The sequence below is a fragment of the Manis pentadactyla genome, chromosome X (genome assembly GCF_030020395.1).
Source record: "Manis pentadactyla isolate mManPen7 chromosome X, mManPen7.hap1, whole genome shotgun sequence".
Classification (NCBI taxonomy): Eukaryota; Metazoa; Chordata; class Mammalia; order Pholidota; family Manidae; genus Manis; species Manis pentadactyla.
The window spans coordinates 18,314,833-18,334,710 of record NC_080038.1 but is presented as its reverse complement, the minus strand read 5'-3'; the positions used below and the strand labels follow the sequence as shown (position 1 = coordinate 18,334,710).

At 39.9% G+C, this 19,878-nt stretch overlaps 1 protein-coding gene across 1 annotated transcript; it reads right to left on the bottom strand.

Moving 5' to 3' along the window:
* Positions 1-1,484: 1,484 nt before the first annotated feature.
* Positions 1,485-4,478, bottom strand: SAT1 (spermidine/spermine N1-acetyltransferase 1). The gene is made up of 6 exons (XM_036912810.2): positions 4,237-4,478; positions 3,939-3,990; positions 3,755-3,841; positions 2,258-2,359; positions 2,127-2,167; positions 1,485-2,005 (listed from the first exon to the last, which is right to left on the bottom strand). Exons 1-6 carry the CDS (start codon positions 4,300-4,302, stop codon positions 1,835-1,837), a joined length of 519 nt encoding a protein of 172 aa, XP_036768705.1. The 5' UTR covers positions 4,303-4,478; the 3' UTR covers positions 1,485-1,834.
* Between the last annotated feature and the right edge of the window lie 15,400 nt (positions 4,479-19,878).

Genomic DNA, 19,878 nt, shown 5'->3' with positions numbered 1-19,878 from the left:
TTATTGTTATTATTTTCTTTCATATAATTTCCCCAGAACATATTTTCTTACTTGCTTGGTGATTGCAAGCTTTACAATTTGTTTTATAGTTCATTTTATTAAACAGATGTCTTTGTAATTGAGTTGAACTTTCAGTGGGCTTTTGCTGTGTTAGTTCAGCTTCTAAATTTTAAACTTAAGGGACTTCTTTACAGTGAACACAAAAACAAAAGCTTTCATGGTGACAACACTGGGCCTTTAGAGCTAAGCTCTAAGAGGAATGAGAAAACAAAGAGTTACATTGTAACTTGCTTGGTTAATCTAATTGATTCACATATTTAACAACAGTCAGCATGTAGTTGTTTTCCTTAGAGGTCCACTTTCCAAACATTATTTTCAAAATGTCTTCTTTCCTCTCAAGGCTCTTTGTTAACCATTTTTATGTTTGCCAGCATCTCTCTCCTAGTTACTTGCCATCCTGACAAGGACCCTGGTTGAGAATGGATTCTGTAAGCTTATTTTCGTGGCATGTTCTCTGAGCCACCAATAAATCCCAAAGCTCTCTATTAAATACAGTACAGGATCACACTTGTCTACATGGCTGCCTTCTAATTTAGGAAGCCATGACAGACACAGAAACAAAGGGATGCAGGACAAAATTCCCCTTCCACTTTAGAGCCTAGTGTTTATTTCCTGAAGAAGATACAGTTCTTTATTATCTTGACAACTTTTGGAAAATAATCTTGGGAATCAGCACAGTGGATCTTATCAACTACTATTGTCATTATTGTGGGAATTCGTGGATTTAGGAATTTAGGTCAATGTCATGAGTAATACTAAGAGTTCACCTGCCTCTTCAGGCCTCTTCTCATTTTCAGGCCAGGAGGAAGCTTTTGTTTACTTCTTCCTGGCGATTTTAAGCACCCCTATTGTTTCTCCCCATAGAAGCCCTTTGTATTAACACGGTAACATAGGCTAGCCCTCCAGATGCTAATTTCCCTCAGTGGTACTGGAGTCTAACTCCAGCCTTTCTTTTTGCAAATTTCCTATAAAAATGGGGATTTTTGCTCCTGCCTGATTAGCAGTGATCATTTTCCCTGTAGAATACTGTAGCATTTTGTGTGGGATGAGGCTATTATAGGTGAGATTACTCACCCCCACCACAATGTTTGAGAATCCCACCTCCACCACCTCCTTTACTTGGGTAAAACAAATGGGCTTACTCACTGTGGGCCTTGGTTGCTAAACTCTTGTTGAAAATTCTGTTAGATGAAGTGTACAGTGTCATCAATGTAAACTCATATTTTATATGTCACTACATTAAAACCTTATTAACTGCCTTCTTCCAGACTTTGAGAATACTAGCACGGTTGTGATCACTTTGAATTGGATTAAACCTGTTGGTAAACCATTATAAAGTTACCAGGTTATGTTTCTTGGCTATTTTTATTTTATATTCAATAGCAAGAAAGATTATCAAGGACTAGTAAAAAGGCTTACACCAATAAAATCAAAGGGTAGTTTATTAAAAAAGAATCAAAACAGAAACTCTAAGTACCAGTGTGTACATTGTACACATTTAAATGACTCACAAGAATGAAGTTTTTTCATATACATTATCACAACACCTTGTTTTTACTCAAAAAAAAATGTTCAAGGAGAAATCTGACTCCAAACTGCATACAAGATTGCCATCTTAGACCACATTTCAAACATGCAACAACGCCACTGGTAATAAAGCTTTGGAATGGGTGTTCATTCTATTATTTCACTACAAACAGGATAGAAAGCAAGGTAAGTTTGAGAGTTTATTCTAAAATAGAATGGAAGCTGTCATTGTCTACACCAGCACTCCTCACTCCTCTGCTGCCATTTTTAGCAAGTATTCCTTGTCGATCTTGAAGAGTCTCCATCCTTCTTCGCTGGACAGATCAGAAGCACCTCTTCTTTTGTAGAAGTTGATTGATGGTTCATTCCATTCTGCTACCAAGAAGTGCATGCTGCTGCACCGACATTTCATCGCAACCTATTACAAGGAAAAGTAAAACACATTGACATTTCACCTGCTTTCCAAAACCCAATTTTGATTCAGCATTAAAATCATCCCACAGCCCTTATAGATTCAGAAACCAAAAACTAAGATGTACCTGGCTTAGATTCTTCAGAATTTCTGATCCTATGCCAAAGCCTAAAAAAGAGAAGTACCATTTAAAAAGTCATCTTAGGGACTTCAAGCCCTGATTTCTCTTTAGAGCCATCCCTCTTAACTCAACCCTACCTCTATAATCACTCATCACGAAGAAGTCCTCAAGATACAGCAGTTTGCCAATCCATGGGTCATAGGTAAAATAGTACATGGCGAAACCAACAATGCTGTGTCCTGCAATAAGAGTTTCACATGAGATGTGGATGAAAAGCAATCCATTCAAGTTGTGGCTGTAAAATCAGAAGCCTATTATAGGTTTTAAAAAACATACATGCATGTATTATATAAGTAGCCACGGAATGGGACTGTCTCCTGACTTTTATGCTAGTGCAGTCCAGGCCACTGTTGGATGATCTCACTGTTCTCAAAACATGTATTTGCAAAAAGCACACGTTAGAGCTAGCTGAAGTCAGGCCAGAATTATGGACCAGCCACTCTACAATCTGTTGGATCTCACATTCAGGAAGTGAGACCGCTTTCATTACTTGCCAGAGCGAAACTGCTACGGTCTTCAACAAAACACACACATTATTCACATCCTATTCATACACTGGTATGTTGACTTTGGAAAAAGTCAGGTTTACACGGCAGTTCAGAATAGCAAATCTCTGTAGTTTAGAAACTCTGCTTCCTTAAGGTCAGGACATCAGGCCAAAAGTGCAATGTTTAATTTCAGAACTTGCCTTCCAATTCACACATTGTCAATTTGCTCTCCCCAGTTTTTAAGCCAGAAGCAGAGGTACCCGGAAACAGGTATTATTTTAACATCCACATCTCTCTAAAGAGTACCTCAGTCCTCATGTTTTTGGTTCATTTCTTCTAGCTTGGGGAACAGACTTCAGAAAACAAACTTAAGCACCCACCCAAACAACTTCCCCTTTTAGCTCTGTCTTCTGACCAGTCAACAGGGACCAGCAAAAAATAGAAAAAAAAGTCGAACTCCTTTTTATCGGGTGTGTATAATTCCAAATGGAGGCAAAGGTTTCAAATTAAACTTTCTAGCCATTTTATAGTCCTTTGCAAACAGAACAGGAAGAGAGTACAGTGGCATTTCTGATCTACCGTGTTTTAAGTGTGTGATAATAGGACCTTACCTCATTTATCATGATCATCTACTTTATTGTGTAAAGGATCTTTTAGTTACCTCCCCGCCCATCCATGTACACGGAAGGGCCATGTACATGGCGAAGCTAGAGACTGTAACCTGAAGATTGGGACAAATTAAAGAAAAAAATGTGATTTAACACAATAACAAAAAAGGTAAGTTAAGTTAGGGTCAAACAAGAACCATTTATGAAACTGAATTACAACAAATGACATTATACCTAACTCTTCCGGGTCTCCGCAGCACTCTGATACTTTAAAACAGCTCTTTTAACCCGCCCTATTATTAAGTGCAGCACATGTATTTTTTTCCTCAGTAGTCTGAACACTGGCTGCCTATTATTTATGGCGAACTTCTCAGTAAGTAGCGTCGACCTGTGTTGTCAGTGATTCTACACAGCAGACACTACCTACGTTTTACACAACACTCGGTGTCTCTGGCTTCTGGAAGGGGAGGGCGGTTACCTTCCGGAGTAGTCCGGTGCTCCTTGGGCACTTCTGCAACCAGGCAGTGGTAGAAGGGGTGCTCTCCGAAACCATCCTCTAGGAGATCTACAAGGAGGGGCAGCGGGGACAGACAGTGTTGGCCTCGGTGAAGGTGACAGGCACCGAACGCTCGTCCTGGCCCACCCCACCACTGCTGCGTTACCTTTTTCAGTTAGTATTACTTGCTCTTCCATGTATTCATATTTAGCCAGCTCCTAGCGATGCACATAGGAGAAAGAGAGAGAAACAGAAAATTGAGTGAGGCCCGGCGCAGCCAGCTCAGAGGGAATGGGGATGGGCGGCCGATTTGTTCCGAGACACCCCGAGCGGCGCGGCCCGGCCTCGGGCTGGGGCTGGGGCTGGGGCTGGGGAGGCGGGCAGAAAAAAGGGGAACCTGCAGGAGCCGCTCCCGCCGCCACTTGCCGCACCCCCACCCCGGGGGAGCCTGGGCTGCCCACTACCTTGATCAGCCGCAGGATGTCACTGCAGTCGGCGGCGGTTGCCGGGCGGATCACGAATTTAGCCATTTTCGTCTTTTGCTTTTTTTCCCTTTGCGGACCAGGCCCCTGTACTTGAACAGTAGGAGGAGGTGGTTCCTCATTCGTCTCCCGGGAACGTCCTTTTCCTAGTCAGGCTGGCACCATGACCCGGCGAATCTCGGTGAGTGAAGGAAACGCAACCACGAACTGCGACTAGGGCGGAGCGCTTGAGCCGCCCCAGGGCCCCGCTTTTTAGCGCGCAGAGGCCCCGCCCGGGCTGTGAGGCGGAGGCACTTCGTCCAATGAGGCCGAGGCACTTCGTCCTTCCGGGCACCGCCTTCTCTTCCGGGCGCCCGTGTGAACCCTCAGGCGCAGGCGCGGCCCTGTGCGTGCGCAGGCGAGGGAGAGGTGCGCGGCGGTGTTCTTTAAGTGACGTTCTCTGGCGGCGCCTCGTGGAGCCTTCTTGGAAGCCCGACGTGGAAGCCTACCGTATCCCGCATTAACCTTCGCAAAAGGAGTTGAATACTCCTTCGGGCCCCTGACCCAGTGAGTTTGCAATTTCTTCCTTGGCGGGTCCAGGTAGGAAAGTCACGAGACCTGGCTTTGGGCAGAGGAGGGAATTAGAGCAGCGGTTCTCAAAACTGTGGTGTGGGGAACTCTGTGGGTCCCAATATCCTTTCAGAGAGTCTGTGTCAAAACTAGTTTCATAATGATAGTAAGACGTCATTTGCCTTTTTCACTCCAGCTGGAATTTTCCAGAGGCAACCTTGTGTGTAATGAAGTCATTGCTCGGATGACTCATGGAATGTGCTCTTGTATATTCTTGTATTTCCTAGAATTTCCTAAAGTAAGCTTTTTGGATTCCTCAGTAATTTCCCCCCATACTTGCAATTTTTTGAGTTAACAAAGTGTTTTCTTTCTTATTTTTTCTTTGTATTCTTTCCTAAATCTCTGACCTTCCTTGTGGAACTGTTTTTCCTTCTGCCTGAGGTACACTCTTCATCACTTCCTTTAGTGAAGGTCCGCTTTTGTAAAATTTTCCCAGTTTTGCTTGTGTAAGTGTGTCTTTAATTCATCTTAAAATTCTTAAAGGATTTATTTCACTGCTTACAGAATTTGAGATTGGAAGTAATTTTCTTTCAATATGTCGATGATATCTATCTCCTGGCTTCCATTGCTGTTGAAAGTTGTAATCCTTGCTTGCCCCATCCTCAGTGATTTTTTCCCCCCATTTCTAACTTTTTATTTTGAATTAATTATTTACAGTATGTGTGATGATGTCATTACTCTGGTGACTAAAGAAACATGTGCTTGTGAATTGTTTTCTACAAGTTTCAAAGGTAAGCTTTTTGGATTCTTTAATAATTTTTAAATGTCCTGAGAGAAAAATGTTTGAGAATGGTTGCATTAGAGTATAGCTACTCCTGGATTGTACCCACTGGAACAGATACCCTCTTGCAGGTGAAGTTTTTCTTTTGTAAGCCATCTTCCAAGATAGACCCTCTGGAGAGCTCTGCTTCAGCTACCCTGCCTGAGTTCCGGGATGAGCCAAACAGAAAACATCAAAGGGGCCTGCAGCATTCTTCTGTCCGTAGGAGAGGTTGGACTAACACCAAATGACCCTCCCCTAATTTTCAACAGTGATTCTCTGCATTTGATAGCAATATCCTGTATGTAGGAAAGAAAGCAAAAGTAGGTTCTCTGTTATTCTTACCACCCACAGGGGATGTTATGCATAGTAAGTCACCATGGGAGTTTATGAAAGTCTTTCTCAAAGATCTTTAAAAATAGCATTGATTCTCATCTGCCTAAGCTAGTTCATGTAGTGTCTTTCCTGACACCATGACCCATGGATGAGCATTCATAAGCCCTTCCTCTGCTTCAGTCTAGCTTGTGGGAAGACCCAGGAGAGCTTGTTATACTTGCTGATACCAGTAAATTAGACCTCCGTGAGTAAGCACTAACGATAGCTGTGTCATTGCAGCAAAAACAAAGGTCGTTTTCAATTTGGGTTGCTTAGATTTTTAGAGAAATGATTGTTTCATTAAAATGCATTATATGTTTTTTCCTAGTTATTCTGTTTTTCCAGTTAAAATTTCATGCTCTTCTTCACTTTGCCATTATGACAAGAAAAGCCTATTCTGAAAAACAGATGGCTAAAAAAAGCTCATTGTGATTGTGTTTGTGCACTTGTAGAAGCTTAGAACCCTAAGAAATTTGAATTTTCTTCTTGGCAGTGAATCAAGTTATGGCTTTCCATTTTCATAGAATAGATAGATGCAATGGGTGACCAACATTACCCCCTCTTAGTACTGGGATTTATATTTAAAACTGCATAAATGGGATTACCTGCATAACATTTAGAAAACTATTATTTGGTTAATGAGTCAACAAATCAAGTATTTATTGAGCCTGTGCTGGGTTCTTTTGGGTTATAAATGAGCACTAAGTTTTGAAACTGACCCTGAGGACATACAATTTACATTTAGAGAGGTGTGTGTAGTTTACTACAGCTGAATTTAACCTTTGTGAGAAAGAGAATTCTTATAACTGAGGACCTCTGAATAGAGGGAGAGTGTAGGAGGAAGAGAAACTGCCAAGGCATGTCCTGGGTATTTTACATTCATTTCTCATTTGATCCTTACCGCTGTCTTGTAAATAGACAGTGCTAGCTCCATCTTCACAACTGAGAAAAACAGAGGCTCAGAGGGGTTACAGAATCGCCAAAGCTAGGAAGTGGTAGACCTAGGAAAGAAAGAATTCTGTTGATCTCTGTGTCAAAGTGAAGCTGTCCAATCTATTGTGGAAGGTGTTGTAGTTCTGTTTATGAAAGCAATGAAAACTGATTAAGAAAACTGGAGAGATGCAGGAATATAAGAAGTTAATAAAAATAATCCCTGTTAGTAAGGTAATTTCCTTCCAGTCTTTTTTCTATGTACATGTACATGCAGGGTTTACATTCAGTTGGTATATACAGTGGATTAAAAGAGGTCACAAATTCATTGCAGCTCCTTCCACCAAGAGGTAAAATCTATTTCCCCATTCCTTGAATCTGGACTGGCTCTCTGACTTGACTTGCCCAATTGAATGCAGAAGTGGTGGTGTACAACTTCTAGGCAAGATCTCAAGAGATCTTACAGCTTCTGCTCACACCTTCTTGGAACCCTGGTGCTGCCATATGAAGAAGCTTGACCTAGTCTCCTTGAGGATGAAAGACTCATGAAGAGGGGTCCGGCTGACAGCCAACATCGACTGCTAATGTGTAAGTGAGGCCATATTGGGTCACCCAATCCCAGTTGAGTTGTCAGGTGATTGCAGCCACATAAGAGACCCTAGGCAAGACCAGCAGAACTGTCTAGCTGATCCCAACCCACGTCATCAACCCATAGAATCATGAGCCAATAAAATGTTTTTCTTTTTATATTATGATTGAGATATTTGTGCCCCTTTATCCCCCTCCCCACCCACCCATCCTAACCCCTCCCTCATGGTGACCAACAGCCACTTTTCAGTGTCTGTGAGTCTACTATTTTGTTCATTTTGGTTTTTTTTGTTTTGTTTTTAGATTCCACATATAAGTGAAGTCATATGGTATTTGTCTTTCTCTTCCTGGCTTATTTCTTCACTTGTCATTTGATGGTTTTTAGTGCTGTGACTGGATTTCTTTTTTTCACTTTTTTTGGTGTATCTGTTATAGGCTTTAGGTTTATGGTTACCGTAAGGTTTATAGATAGTTTCCTAAATATATAGCATTTTATATTAAAGTTGATGGTTGCTCTATTTTGAACACAGTTTAAAAGTACTTCTTTTTTATTCTTCCACCTCCACACTTTATGTATTAGCTGTCATAATCAGCATTTTTTGTGTATTCCTTGACTGATTTTATGTATAGTTGATTTTACTACTTTGGTTTTCTTTTTTAACTTCAATCTGGCTTAGTAAGTAATTGGTCTATTACCTTTACTGTGGGGTTGTTTTCACTGATGAAATATATTTAGGCTTAAGAACCTTTTCATCTACAGAAGTCTCTTGGACATATGCTGTAAGGTTGGTTTAGTGGTGGTGAATTCCTCAAGCCTTTTGTTTATCTGGGAAACTTTAAATATCTCATTCAATTCTGAATGATAGTTTTGCACAGTAGAGGATTCTTGGTTGAAGGTTCTTCTGTTTCAATACATTAAATCTTTCATGCCACTCCCTTCTGTCCTGTAAAGTTTCTGAGAAATCTATCGATAGCCTTATGGGTTTCCCTTATAGGTAGCTGTTTGCCTCTCTCTTGCTGCTTTCAATATTTTCTCTTTATCCTTAATCTTTGCCAAAGTGGTTGTTTAAAGCCACTGAATTTTGGGGTGGTTTGTCACACAGCAAAGGGTAACTGAAACCAGATGGCCATTTTCATTGTTTACACTGGGCTTCCATTCTGATTGGGTGTAGTGCCCTTTCTGATTGGTCTGCGCTTTGCTGTACCTGCTTTAAAATATTTAAAAAATCACCTGTGGATGGTCTGTGTGTGTGTGTGAGATAACAAAAAATTGGTATCATATATCTATCATTTATATTCTGCAGAATAGTGTAGTGGCTTCTTAGCTACTACAGCTTTGGAATTAGATACTCCCCATCTGTGTGATTATGTTGATTACTTTGTTAAGCAACCATTTCTTCATCTGTAATGAGTAAATAACAATGTCCTTCATATGGTTAACTGTTGTGAGGATTAAACGAGGTAATACATATAAAGTGCTCAGCACAGTACATGGCATAATTGTTAGCATTACTACTATTAACATTATAGTGTATTTTCCTATGTCATGAAGTATGGCTGACCCTTGAGCAGCATAGGTTTGAACTGTGTAGGTCCACGTATATGCATATTTTTTTCAATGAATACATTGAAAAAGTTCTTGAAGATTTGCAACAATTTGGAAAACATTTCCTTTTCTCTAGCTTACTTTATTGTAAGAATACAGTCTATAATACATATGATATATAAAATATATGTTGTTTTTATATAATCTGTTGTTTATGTTATTGGTGAAGCTTTTGGTCAACAGTAGGCTATTAGTAGTTAAGTTTTTGTGGAGTCAAAAGTTATATGTGGATTTATGACTGTGCAGTGTGTGGGTCAGCACCCATAACTCCTGCATTGTTCAAGGGTCAGCTGTATATTTAAATTAAAAAAAAAGTAATGGCTTCTTAGAATTCTATTGTGTGCAATTTATTTTACCATTCTGTTGTTGAATATTTAGGGTTTTCTTAATGATAAATAATGCTTTGATGAACATCGTTCCACTCAATTTTTTGGCCCATTTTCTGATCATTTCCTTAGGTAGATTCCTAGAAGTGAAGTTACTAGGTGAGCAGAGATTTAATTCTGTTGATCTGGAGCCAGAGAAACACTCTAAATTCAGGTCCTTACTACATGAAATTGTAATTTGAGATGATTCTCCAGATGTGCTTGCTCTAGCTTGAATGATCTAAATTTGGTAACATTTGATAACACCTGTGCTACACAAGTTATAATAAGCAGGATCAACTAGAAACTGGGTCTTTTCTCAGAGGGTGGTTTTCTTGCTACATATGTGTGACAACCTCTGAGAATGCCCAACAAAAACAACCAGACCCTAGAACTAATCTCGGAACTCAGCAAAGTTGCAGGTTACAAAATTAATACACAGAAATCTGTGGCTTTCCTATACACTAACAATGAACTAACAGAAAGAGAAATCAGGAAAACAATTCCATTCACAATTGCATCAAAAAGAATAAAATACCTAGGAATAAACCTAACCAAGGAAGTGAAAGACCTATACCCTGAAAACTATAAGACACTTTTAAGAGAAATTAAAGAGGACACTAACAAATGGAAACTCATCCCATGCTCTTGGCTAGGATGATTTAATATTGTCAAGATGGCCATCCTGCCCAAAGCAATCTACAGATTCAATGCAATCCCTATCAAATTACCAACAGCATTCTTCAACGAACTGGAACACATAGTTCAAAAATTCATATGAAACCACCAAAGACCCCAAATAGCCAAAGCAATCCTGAGAAGGAAGAATAAAGTTGGGGGGGGATCTTGCTCCCCAACTTCAAGCTCTACTACAAAGCCACAGTAATCAAGACAATTTGGTACTGGTACAAGAACAGAGTCACAGACCAGTGGAACAGAATAGTGACTCCAGACATTAACCAAAACATATATGGTCAATTAATATACACTAAAGGAGCCTTAGACATACAATGGGGAAATGACAGCCTCTTCAACAGTTGGTGTTGGCAAAACTGGACAGCTACATGTAAGAGAATGAAACTGGATCATTGTCTAACCCCATACACAAAAGTAAATTCGAAATGGATCAAAGACCTGAATGTAAGTCATGAAACCATAAAACACTGAGAAAAAAACATAGGCAAAGATCTCTTGGACATAAACATGAGTGACTTCTTCATGAACATATCTCCCTGGGCAAGGGAAACAAAAGCAAAAATGAACAAGTGGGACTACATCAAACTGAAAAGCTTCTGTACAGCAAAGGACACCATCAATAGAACAAAAAGGCATCCTACAGTATGGGAGAATATATTCGTAAATGACAGATCCAATAGAGGGTTGACATCCAAAATATATAAAGAGCTCATGCACCTCAACAAACAAAAAGCAAATAATCCAATTAAAAAGTGGGCAGAGGAGCTGAATAGACAGTTCTCCAAAGAAGAAATTCAGATGGCCAACAGACACATGAAAAGATGCTCCACATCGCTAGTCATCAGAGAAATGCAAATTAAAACCACAATGAGATATCACCTCACACCTGTTAGGATCGCCACCATCCAAAAGACAAACAACAACAAATGTTGGCAAGGTTGTGGAGAAAGGGGAACCCTCCTACACTGCTGGTGGGAATGTAAATTAGTTCAACCATTGTGGAAAGCAGTATGGGGGTTCCTCAAAAAGCTCAAAATAGAAATACCATTTGACCCAGGAATTCCACTTCTAGGAGTTTACCCTAAGAATACAGCAGCCCAGTTTGAAAAAGATGGATGCCCCCCTGTGTTTATCGCAGCACTATTTACAATAGCCAAGAAATGGAAGCAACCTAAGTGTCCATCAGTAGATGAATGGATAAAGAAGATGTGGTACATATACACAATGGAATACTACTCAGCCATAAGAAAAGGGCAAATCCAATCATTTGCAGCAACATGGATGGAGCTGGAGGGTATTATGCTCAGTGAAACAAGCCAAGCGCAGAAAGAGAAATACCAAATGATTTCACTCATATGTGGAGTATATGAACAAAGAAAGAAAAAACTGAAGGAACAAAACAGCAACAGAATCACAGAACCCAAGAATGGACTAACAGTTACCAAAGGGAAAGGGACTGGGGAGGATGGGTAGGAAGGGTGGAATAAGAGGGAGGGAAAAAGAAAGGGGCCATTAAGATTATCATGTGTAATGTGGGGGGAGGCACTGGGAGGGCTGTGCAACACAGAGAAGACAAGTAGTGAGTCTACAGCATCTTACTACGCTGATGGACAGTGACTGTAATGGGGTATGTGGGGGGGACTTGGGGAAGGGGGTAGTCTAGTAAACATATTGTTCCTCATGTAACTGTAGATTAATGATACAAAAAAAAAAAGCTCTTGAACTAAAAAAAAAGAAAAAACAAAACCAGACCCAAGAAGATACTTTGATTTGGGCCAAGATTTTCTTTTCTTTCTTTTTTTTTTTGGAGAAATTATATTTTAGGATATGGAAAGCTGTTTCATCTTTAGGGGTGGACCATCAAAAGTATAAAACTTCTCTTTGTAAATGCAAAGTATTACATCACTTTAGGCTGTAATTAAAAGAGGATGGTCAGTAACAAGGTAATAATCAAGACTCCTGTTTGCAAGTGATAATACCAACTTCTAACTAGCTTGGGCAAAAGGGGAATTTGAAGCACGGGTATGAGTGAGAGAAAAGGTCAGGGTTTGTAATGGACAGTTGTTTGTTTCTCAGAAGAGCATCTTCTGCTTTTGAAAAATTACTTTCCCCCTACACCCAACTAGATGGTTTTCCTTGGTGGCAGCAGGGACCAGCATGCCACCCACTGGTCAATATTTTGACCCAGGTCATGCCAATCAGAGTCTTTTCTCACTGGCACTGAGAATGTCCTTTCCTTTCCACTGGCACCTCTAGAAAGATGTGGAGGTCTGAGACAATGACCGACCACATTTGAGTTTCTGGCTGTGCATAGCCACAGCTGGGATGGCTACACCCTCCCAGCTACCACTGTTGCCTACTTTTAACCATATCACTCCCTTTCCCCCACAACCACTACCACTATACTCACTAAGGAAAGAGGGAGCCAAATGGTCAGAAAGTCTCCATCCCACTAAGTACAGAAAGAAGGGCAGAGAAGAAGCTCCTTGGCCAGAGATGGGTGTTGGGGGTGGTAAATGTGTTTTGAAACATGCCTAAATAGGGGTACTTGAATTCCCACAGACATGCCCAGGTCTGCGTATTTCTGACCTTGAAGGAAGGTCACAAGGAAGACTGACAGCAAACCAAAGAATGAAAAGCTGTTTCGGTAGACTGGGGCAGAGACATTCCCCTGTTGTAAGGAGTCATCTCAAGCCACGCCTATCTATTTATAAGATGAAATCTATATGCCATCCTAGTCTGAATCTATTCAGGCTGTTACTATTGCACTCCATGAGCTCTTACTGAGGATCATAAAAAATGATGGTGGAGAGAGACCATAGAGACCCTTTGGATGAAGTTTAAGAGGTGTGATCGTGCTTCTTTTCTTTCTGCCTAGTGCTTGCTCTTTGTGAGAAGGGCAGCACATTAGCAATCATACTAAATCTGCAGAAATTGCCCCCTGGAAACCAGATGTAGAGGCTGAGTGACTTTTAGGCAAAACGTGGGCATATTCCACATGCATGTTTATGACTTAAGACTGGTGTTGTGGGTCTAAGGGCCATTGCTCTCTACCATGAACACTATTTCAAGGTTCCACAGCAGCAAGGCAGTTATTTGAAAGCAAGTTGTCTATATCATACCTTTTGTATTAGTTACTATTGCCACATAACAAATTACCACAAACTTAGTGGCTTAAATTACATACATTTATTATTGTGGTTTCTTAGGTAGGGAGTTCAGGCATGGCTTAGCTGGGTCTTCTGCTCAAGGTATCAGCCAGGCTGCATTCTCATTTGGGAGTGTGGCCAAGGGAGAGTCCACTTGCAAACTCAAGTTGCTGGTATTGGGAGAATTCATTTCCTTGACTGATGGCCTTGTCTTCTTCCTGGCTGTAGCTTAAGGCTGCCTGTGGCTTCTAGAAGCTGCCTGCAGTTCCTTGTCACATGGGCTTACCCAGTGTGGCTGTTTACTTCATGAAGCCAGCAAGGAGAGGCCCTACAATATCTAGCAAGCCTGCAAGATAGTCTTTTATTGTGGAAAAGAAAGAACCATGTAACATAAAATTTACAATCTGAACCATTTTTAAGTGTAAAGTACAGTAGTGTTAACTATATGCATATTGTTGTATAACAGCTCTAGAACTTCATCTTGCAAAACTGAAACTCTATACCCATTGAAAATCTTCCCATTTCCCTCTCCCCCCAGCCCATGGTAACCACCATTCTACTCTCTGTTTCTAAGAGTTTGACTACTTTAGGTACCTCATGGAAGTGGAATCAAATAGTATCTTTTTGTGACTGGCTTATCTCACTTAGCATAATGTCCTCAAGTTTCATCCATATTGTAGTATGTGATAAAATTCCCTTCTTTTTTCAAAGCTGAATAATATCACATGGTATGTATATACATACCGTATTTCTTTATCCATTCATTGGTGGACATTTAGGTTACTTCCACCTTTTGGCTATTATGAATAATGGTACAATAAATATAGGTATTCAAAGCTGTCTTTAAGATTCTACTTTCAATTCCTTTGGATATATACCCAGAAGTGGAATTGTGGATCATATGATACTTCTACTTTTAATTTTTTGAGGAACCTCTATACTGTTTTCTATAGAGGCTGTAGTATTTTACATTCCCACCTACAGTGGACAGGGTTCTCTTTTCTCCACATCTGCACCAGCACTTGTTATTTATTTATTTTGTTATATATTAATTTCAGTCACTTTCAACAGAATTGTAGGATTTTTAAAAATTAAATATACCTCCTTAATTTCTTTTTTTTTGATTAGTGGTCATCCTAACAGGTGTGAGGTGGTATCTCATGATTTTTACTCAAAATTCTGTGATGATTAGTGATATCAAGCACCTTTTCATATGCTTGTTGCCATTTGCATGTCTTTGGTGAATGTCTATTCAAGTACTTTGTCCATTAAAAATTTTGTTTGATTTTTTTATTGAAGCATAGTTTATATACAATATTATATTGGTTTCAAGTATACAATATAGTGATTTGACAGTTACATACATTATTAAATGCTCTCCCCGACTAGTGTAGTTATTATCTGTTAACATAGAGAAATGTTACAGAACTATTGACTACATTCTCTATGCTGTACTTTCCTTTTTTTTTCTTCAAAAGTATAATCACAATCTGGAAAAAAATTCTTTGCATACAAGTACTTGACTAGAAGCATTTTTTCTCCTGAAACCAGTTTTTCTTCCTATGTTCCATATCTCTTTGAATTGTACCACTATCTAGCCAGTCACTTTCAACAGAATCATAGGGTTTTGAAAAATTAAATATATCTCAATTTCTTTTTCTTTTTTTAAATTAACCTTTTTATTAAGGCATCATTGATATACACTCACTTGAAAAACGTTGTGGTTACTACATTCACCTGTATTATCAATTCCCCTCTACAACCTGTTACAGTCACTGTCCATCACTCTATGCTGTATTTTCATCCCTGTAACTAATTTATGTTAAGATTGAGATTTTGTGCCTCTTTATATTCTTCACCTACCCACCCACTTTACCCACCCATCCTAACCCCTGCCCCATGGTAACCACTGGTCACCTCTCAGTGTCTATGAGTCTACTGCTGTTTTGTTTTTAGATTCCACATATAAGTGAAGTCATATTGTATTTGTATTTCTCTGCCTGACTTATTTCACTTAGCATAGTACCAAATCCATCCATGTTGTTGCAAATGGTAGGATTTCTTTCTTTTTTATGGCCAAGTAATATTCCATTGTATATGTGTACCACCTCTTCTTTATCTATTCATCTATTGATGGGCATTTTGGTTGCTTCCAAATCTTGGCTATTGTACATAATGTGAGTAAACATAGGGGTGCATATATCTTTTGGAATCAAAGATTTTGTTTTTTTGGGTAGCCTGAAAGTGGAGTTACTGGGTTATATGGAATATCTATTTTTAGATTTTTTGAGGAACCTCCAAACTTCTTTCCATAGTGGTTGCACCAGTTTACATTCCTACCAACAGTGTAGGAGGGCTCCTTTTTTTCCACTTCCTTGTTGACACTTGTTATTTCTTGTCTTATGCATAGTTGGACATTCTAACTGAAATGAGGTGATATCTCATTGTGGTTTTGACTTGCATTTCCCTGATTATGAGCAATGTGGAGCATCTTTTAATGTGCCTATTGGCTATCTGCATGTCTTCTTTGGAAAAATGTCTGTTCGAGTCCTCTGCCCAGTTTTTAATTGGGTTATATATTTTTTGGTGTTGAGTTGTATGAGTTCTTTATATACTTTGGATGTTAATCCCTTATTGGATATATCATTCATGAGTATATTCTCCATACTGTAGGTTGCCATTTTGTTTTGCTGATGGTTTCCTTTGTGGTACAGAACCGTTAGTTTCACGTAGCTCTGCTTGTTTATTTTTGCTTGTTTCCCTTGCTGGGGAGACACATCCAGAAAAAAATTACTCATGCTTATGTTCAAGAGATTTTTGAGAAAAATATGTATGCTGCTGCTTTTGGGTGGAATGTTCTGTATATATGTTTTGTTATTTTTTTAAAAATTTTTTTGGGGAAAAAAGTTTATTTCTTTTTATTCATTTATGCAAAGACAGTTTCAGCTATAGGTAATATGAACTTATTTCTAACTTTAAAATTAATTTTCCAATTTGAAAGGTTCAGGACTTTGTGTTGTCTTTCAACATTACTCTTTTTTTTTTTTGAGAGGGAATCTCTCATATTTATTGATCAAATGGTTGTTAACAACAATAAAATTCTGTATAGGGGACTCAATGCTTAATGCACAATCATTGATCCACCCCAAGCCTAATTCTCGTCAGTCTCCAATCTTCTGAAGCATAACGAACAAGTTCTTACATGGTAAACAAATTCTTACATAGTGAATAAGTTCTTACATGGTGAACAGTACAAGGGCAGTCATCACAGAAACTTTCGGTTTTGATCACGCATTATGAACTATAAACAATCAGGTCAAATATGAATATTCGTTTGATTTTTATACTTGATTTATATGTGAATCCCACATTTCTCCCTTATTATTATTATTATTATTTTTAAATAAAATGCCGAAGTGGTAGGTAGATGCAAGATAAAGGTAGAAAGCATAGTTTAGTGCTGTAAGAGAGCAAATGTAGATGATCAGGTGTGTGCCTGTAGACTAAGTGTTAATCCAAGCTAGACAAGGGCAACAACCCATTCCTGGGGACTGTTCACATCCCATATGTTCTTTTAACAGTAGATAGTCTGTAGTCGTAAGATTTTGGAGCGCTACAACTTATCTCCTTCTTCATTCCAATGGCAAGTCCAGGAACTGGTGGGATGAACGCAGCTACACCTGCAGCATCACCTGGATCTTTGTTGAGGTTTTTTGATGATCATCTTCTGGTATGACTCTTCCAGAGAGTGCTGATGTTGGAAGTTCTTCTTCATATCGTATCTTAGTTCATTTTCTGGGTAGCCAAATTAGGCTTTGATCCTCTGTATAAACACAAACAGACCCTTGGCCCACACTTTCATATGCCCTTTATACCATTGTGTAGAACTCATTGGAGGTCACCACACAGGAACTTTTTTTTTTTTTAAGAGAAAGGAATATTATCAAAAAAATGTACCTCCATAGCCGATCATCTGACACCCTTTAAGTGATCAAAATTAAGGATATTTAAAGCATGCATTAATCATTGATTTACAGATAGTTTTATCCTATCATGGAGTAATCCCCCTTTTCTTTCTTTTTTTTTTTGTTATCATTAATCTACACTTACATGAAGAATATTATGTTTACTAGGATCTCCCCTATACCAGGTCCCCCATATAAACCCCTTTACAGTCACTGTCCATCAGCATAGCAAAATGTTGTAGAATCACTACTTGTCTTCTCTGTGTTGTACAGCCCTCCCCTTTCTCCCAACCCCCCATGCATGCTAATCTTAATACCCCCCTTCTTCTCCCCCCCCTTATCCCTCCCTACCCACCCATCCTCCCCAGTCCCTTTCCCTTTGGTACCTGTTAGTCCATTCCTGGGTTCTGTGATTCCGCTGCTGTTTTGTTCCTTCAGTTTTCCCTTTGTTCTTTACTCCACAGATGAGTGAAATCATTTGGTATTTCTCTTTCTCCGCCTGGCCCACCTCACTGAGCACAACACCCTCCAGCTCCATCCATGTTGCCGCAAATGGCAGGACCTGCCCTCCTCCCACGGCTGAGCAGTACTCCACTGTGCATATGCACCACATCTTCCCCATCCATCCATCCACCGATGGACACCCAGGTTGCCCCCAATTCTGGGCTATTGTAAATAGTGCTGCGAGAAACATAGGGTTGCATTGGTCCTTCTCAAACTTGATCACTGCGTTCCTAGGGTAAACTCCCAGGAGTGCAACTCCTGGGTCAAACGGCAAGTCTGTTTTGACCATTTTTATGAACCTCCATACTGCTTTCCACAATGGCCGAACCAGTCCACATTCCCAGAAGCAGCGTAGGAGGGCTCCCCACCCTCCACAGCCTCGTCAACACTTGTTGATGTCTGTCCTCTGGATGGCAGCCACCCCCACCGGTGCGAGGCGACACTTCACTGTAGCTCTAATTTGCATCTCTCTAACAACTAGCGATGCAGAGCCTCCCTTCATGTGGCCGTTGGCCATCTGCACCTCTTTTCTGGAGAACTGTCTGCTCAGCTCCTCCACCCACTCTTCAATTGGACCACCTGATCTTTGCTTGTTGAGGCGCGCGAGCCCCTCACATACTTCGGACGTCAAGCCCCCATCGGATCTGCCATTCACAAATACATTCTCCCACACTGCAGGGCTCCCCCCCCCCCATCGTTCCAGCGATGGCGTCCCTTGCTGCACAGAAGCCCTTCAGATTAATATAGTCCCACTTGTTCATTTTTGCTGTTGTTTTCCTTGCCCGGGGAGATATGTTCAAGATGAGGTCGCTCATGTTTATGTCTAAGAGGTTTTTGCCTAGGTTTTTTTCCATGAGTTTAATGGTTTCATGGCTTACATTCAGGCCTCTGATCCATTTTGAATTTACTTTTGTATATGGGGTTAGACAATGGTCCAGTTTCATTCTCCTACATGTAGCTGTCCAGTTTTGCCAGCACCATCTGTTGAAGAGACTATCATTTCGCCATTGTATGTCCATGGCTCCTTGATCAAATATTAATTGACCATATATGTTTGGGTTAATGTCTGGAGTCTCTAGTCTGTTCCACTGGTCTGTGGCTCTGTTCTTGTGCCAGTACCAAATTGTCTTGATTACTATGGCTTTATAGTAGAGCTTGAAATTGGGGAGTGAGATCCCCCCTACTTTATTCTTCTTTCTCAGGATTGCTTTGGCTATTCGGGGTCTTTGGTGTTTCCATATGAATGTTTGAATTATTTGTTCCAGTCATTGAAGAATGTTGCTGGTAATTTGATAGGGATTGCATCAAATCTGTATCTTGCTTTGGGCAGGATGGCCATTTTGACGATATTAATTCTTCCTAGCCATGAGCATGGGATGAGTTTCCATTTGTTAGTGTCCCCTTTAATTTCCCTTAAGAGTGACTTGTGGTTTTCAGGGTATAGGTCTTTCACTTCTTTGGTTAGGTTTATTCCTAGGTATTTTATTCTTTTTGATGCAATTGTGAATGGAATTGATTTCATGATTTCTCTTTCTATTGGTTCATTGTTGGTGTATAGGAAAGCTACAGATTTCTGTGTGTTAATTTTGTATCCTGCAACTTTGCTGTATTCCGATATCAGTTCTAGTAGTTTTGGAGTGGAGTCTTTAGGGTTTTTTATGTACAGTATCATATCATCTGCAAATAGTGACAGTTTAACTTCTTCTTTACCAATCTGGATTCCTTGTATTTCTTTGTTTTGTCTGATTGCTGTGGCTAGGACCTCCAGTACTATGTTAAATAGCAGTGGGGAGAGTGGGCATCCCTGTCTAGTTCCCGATCTCAGAGGAAAAGCTTTCAGCTTCTCGCTGTTCAGTATATTGTTGGCTGTGGGTTTATGACATATGGCCTTTATTATGTTGAGGTACTTGCCCTCTATTCCCATTTTGCTGAGAGTTTTTATCATGAATGGATGTTGAATTTTGTCAAATGCCTTTTCAGCATCTATGGAGATGGTCACATGGTTTTTGGCTTTCTTTTTGTTGATGTGGTGGTTGATATCGATGGATTTTCGAATGTGGTACCATCCTTGCATCCC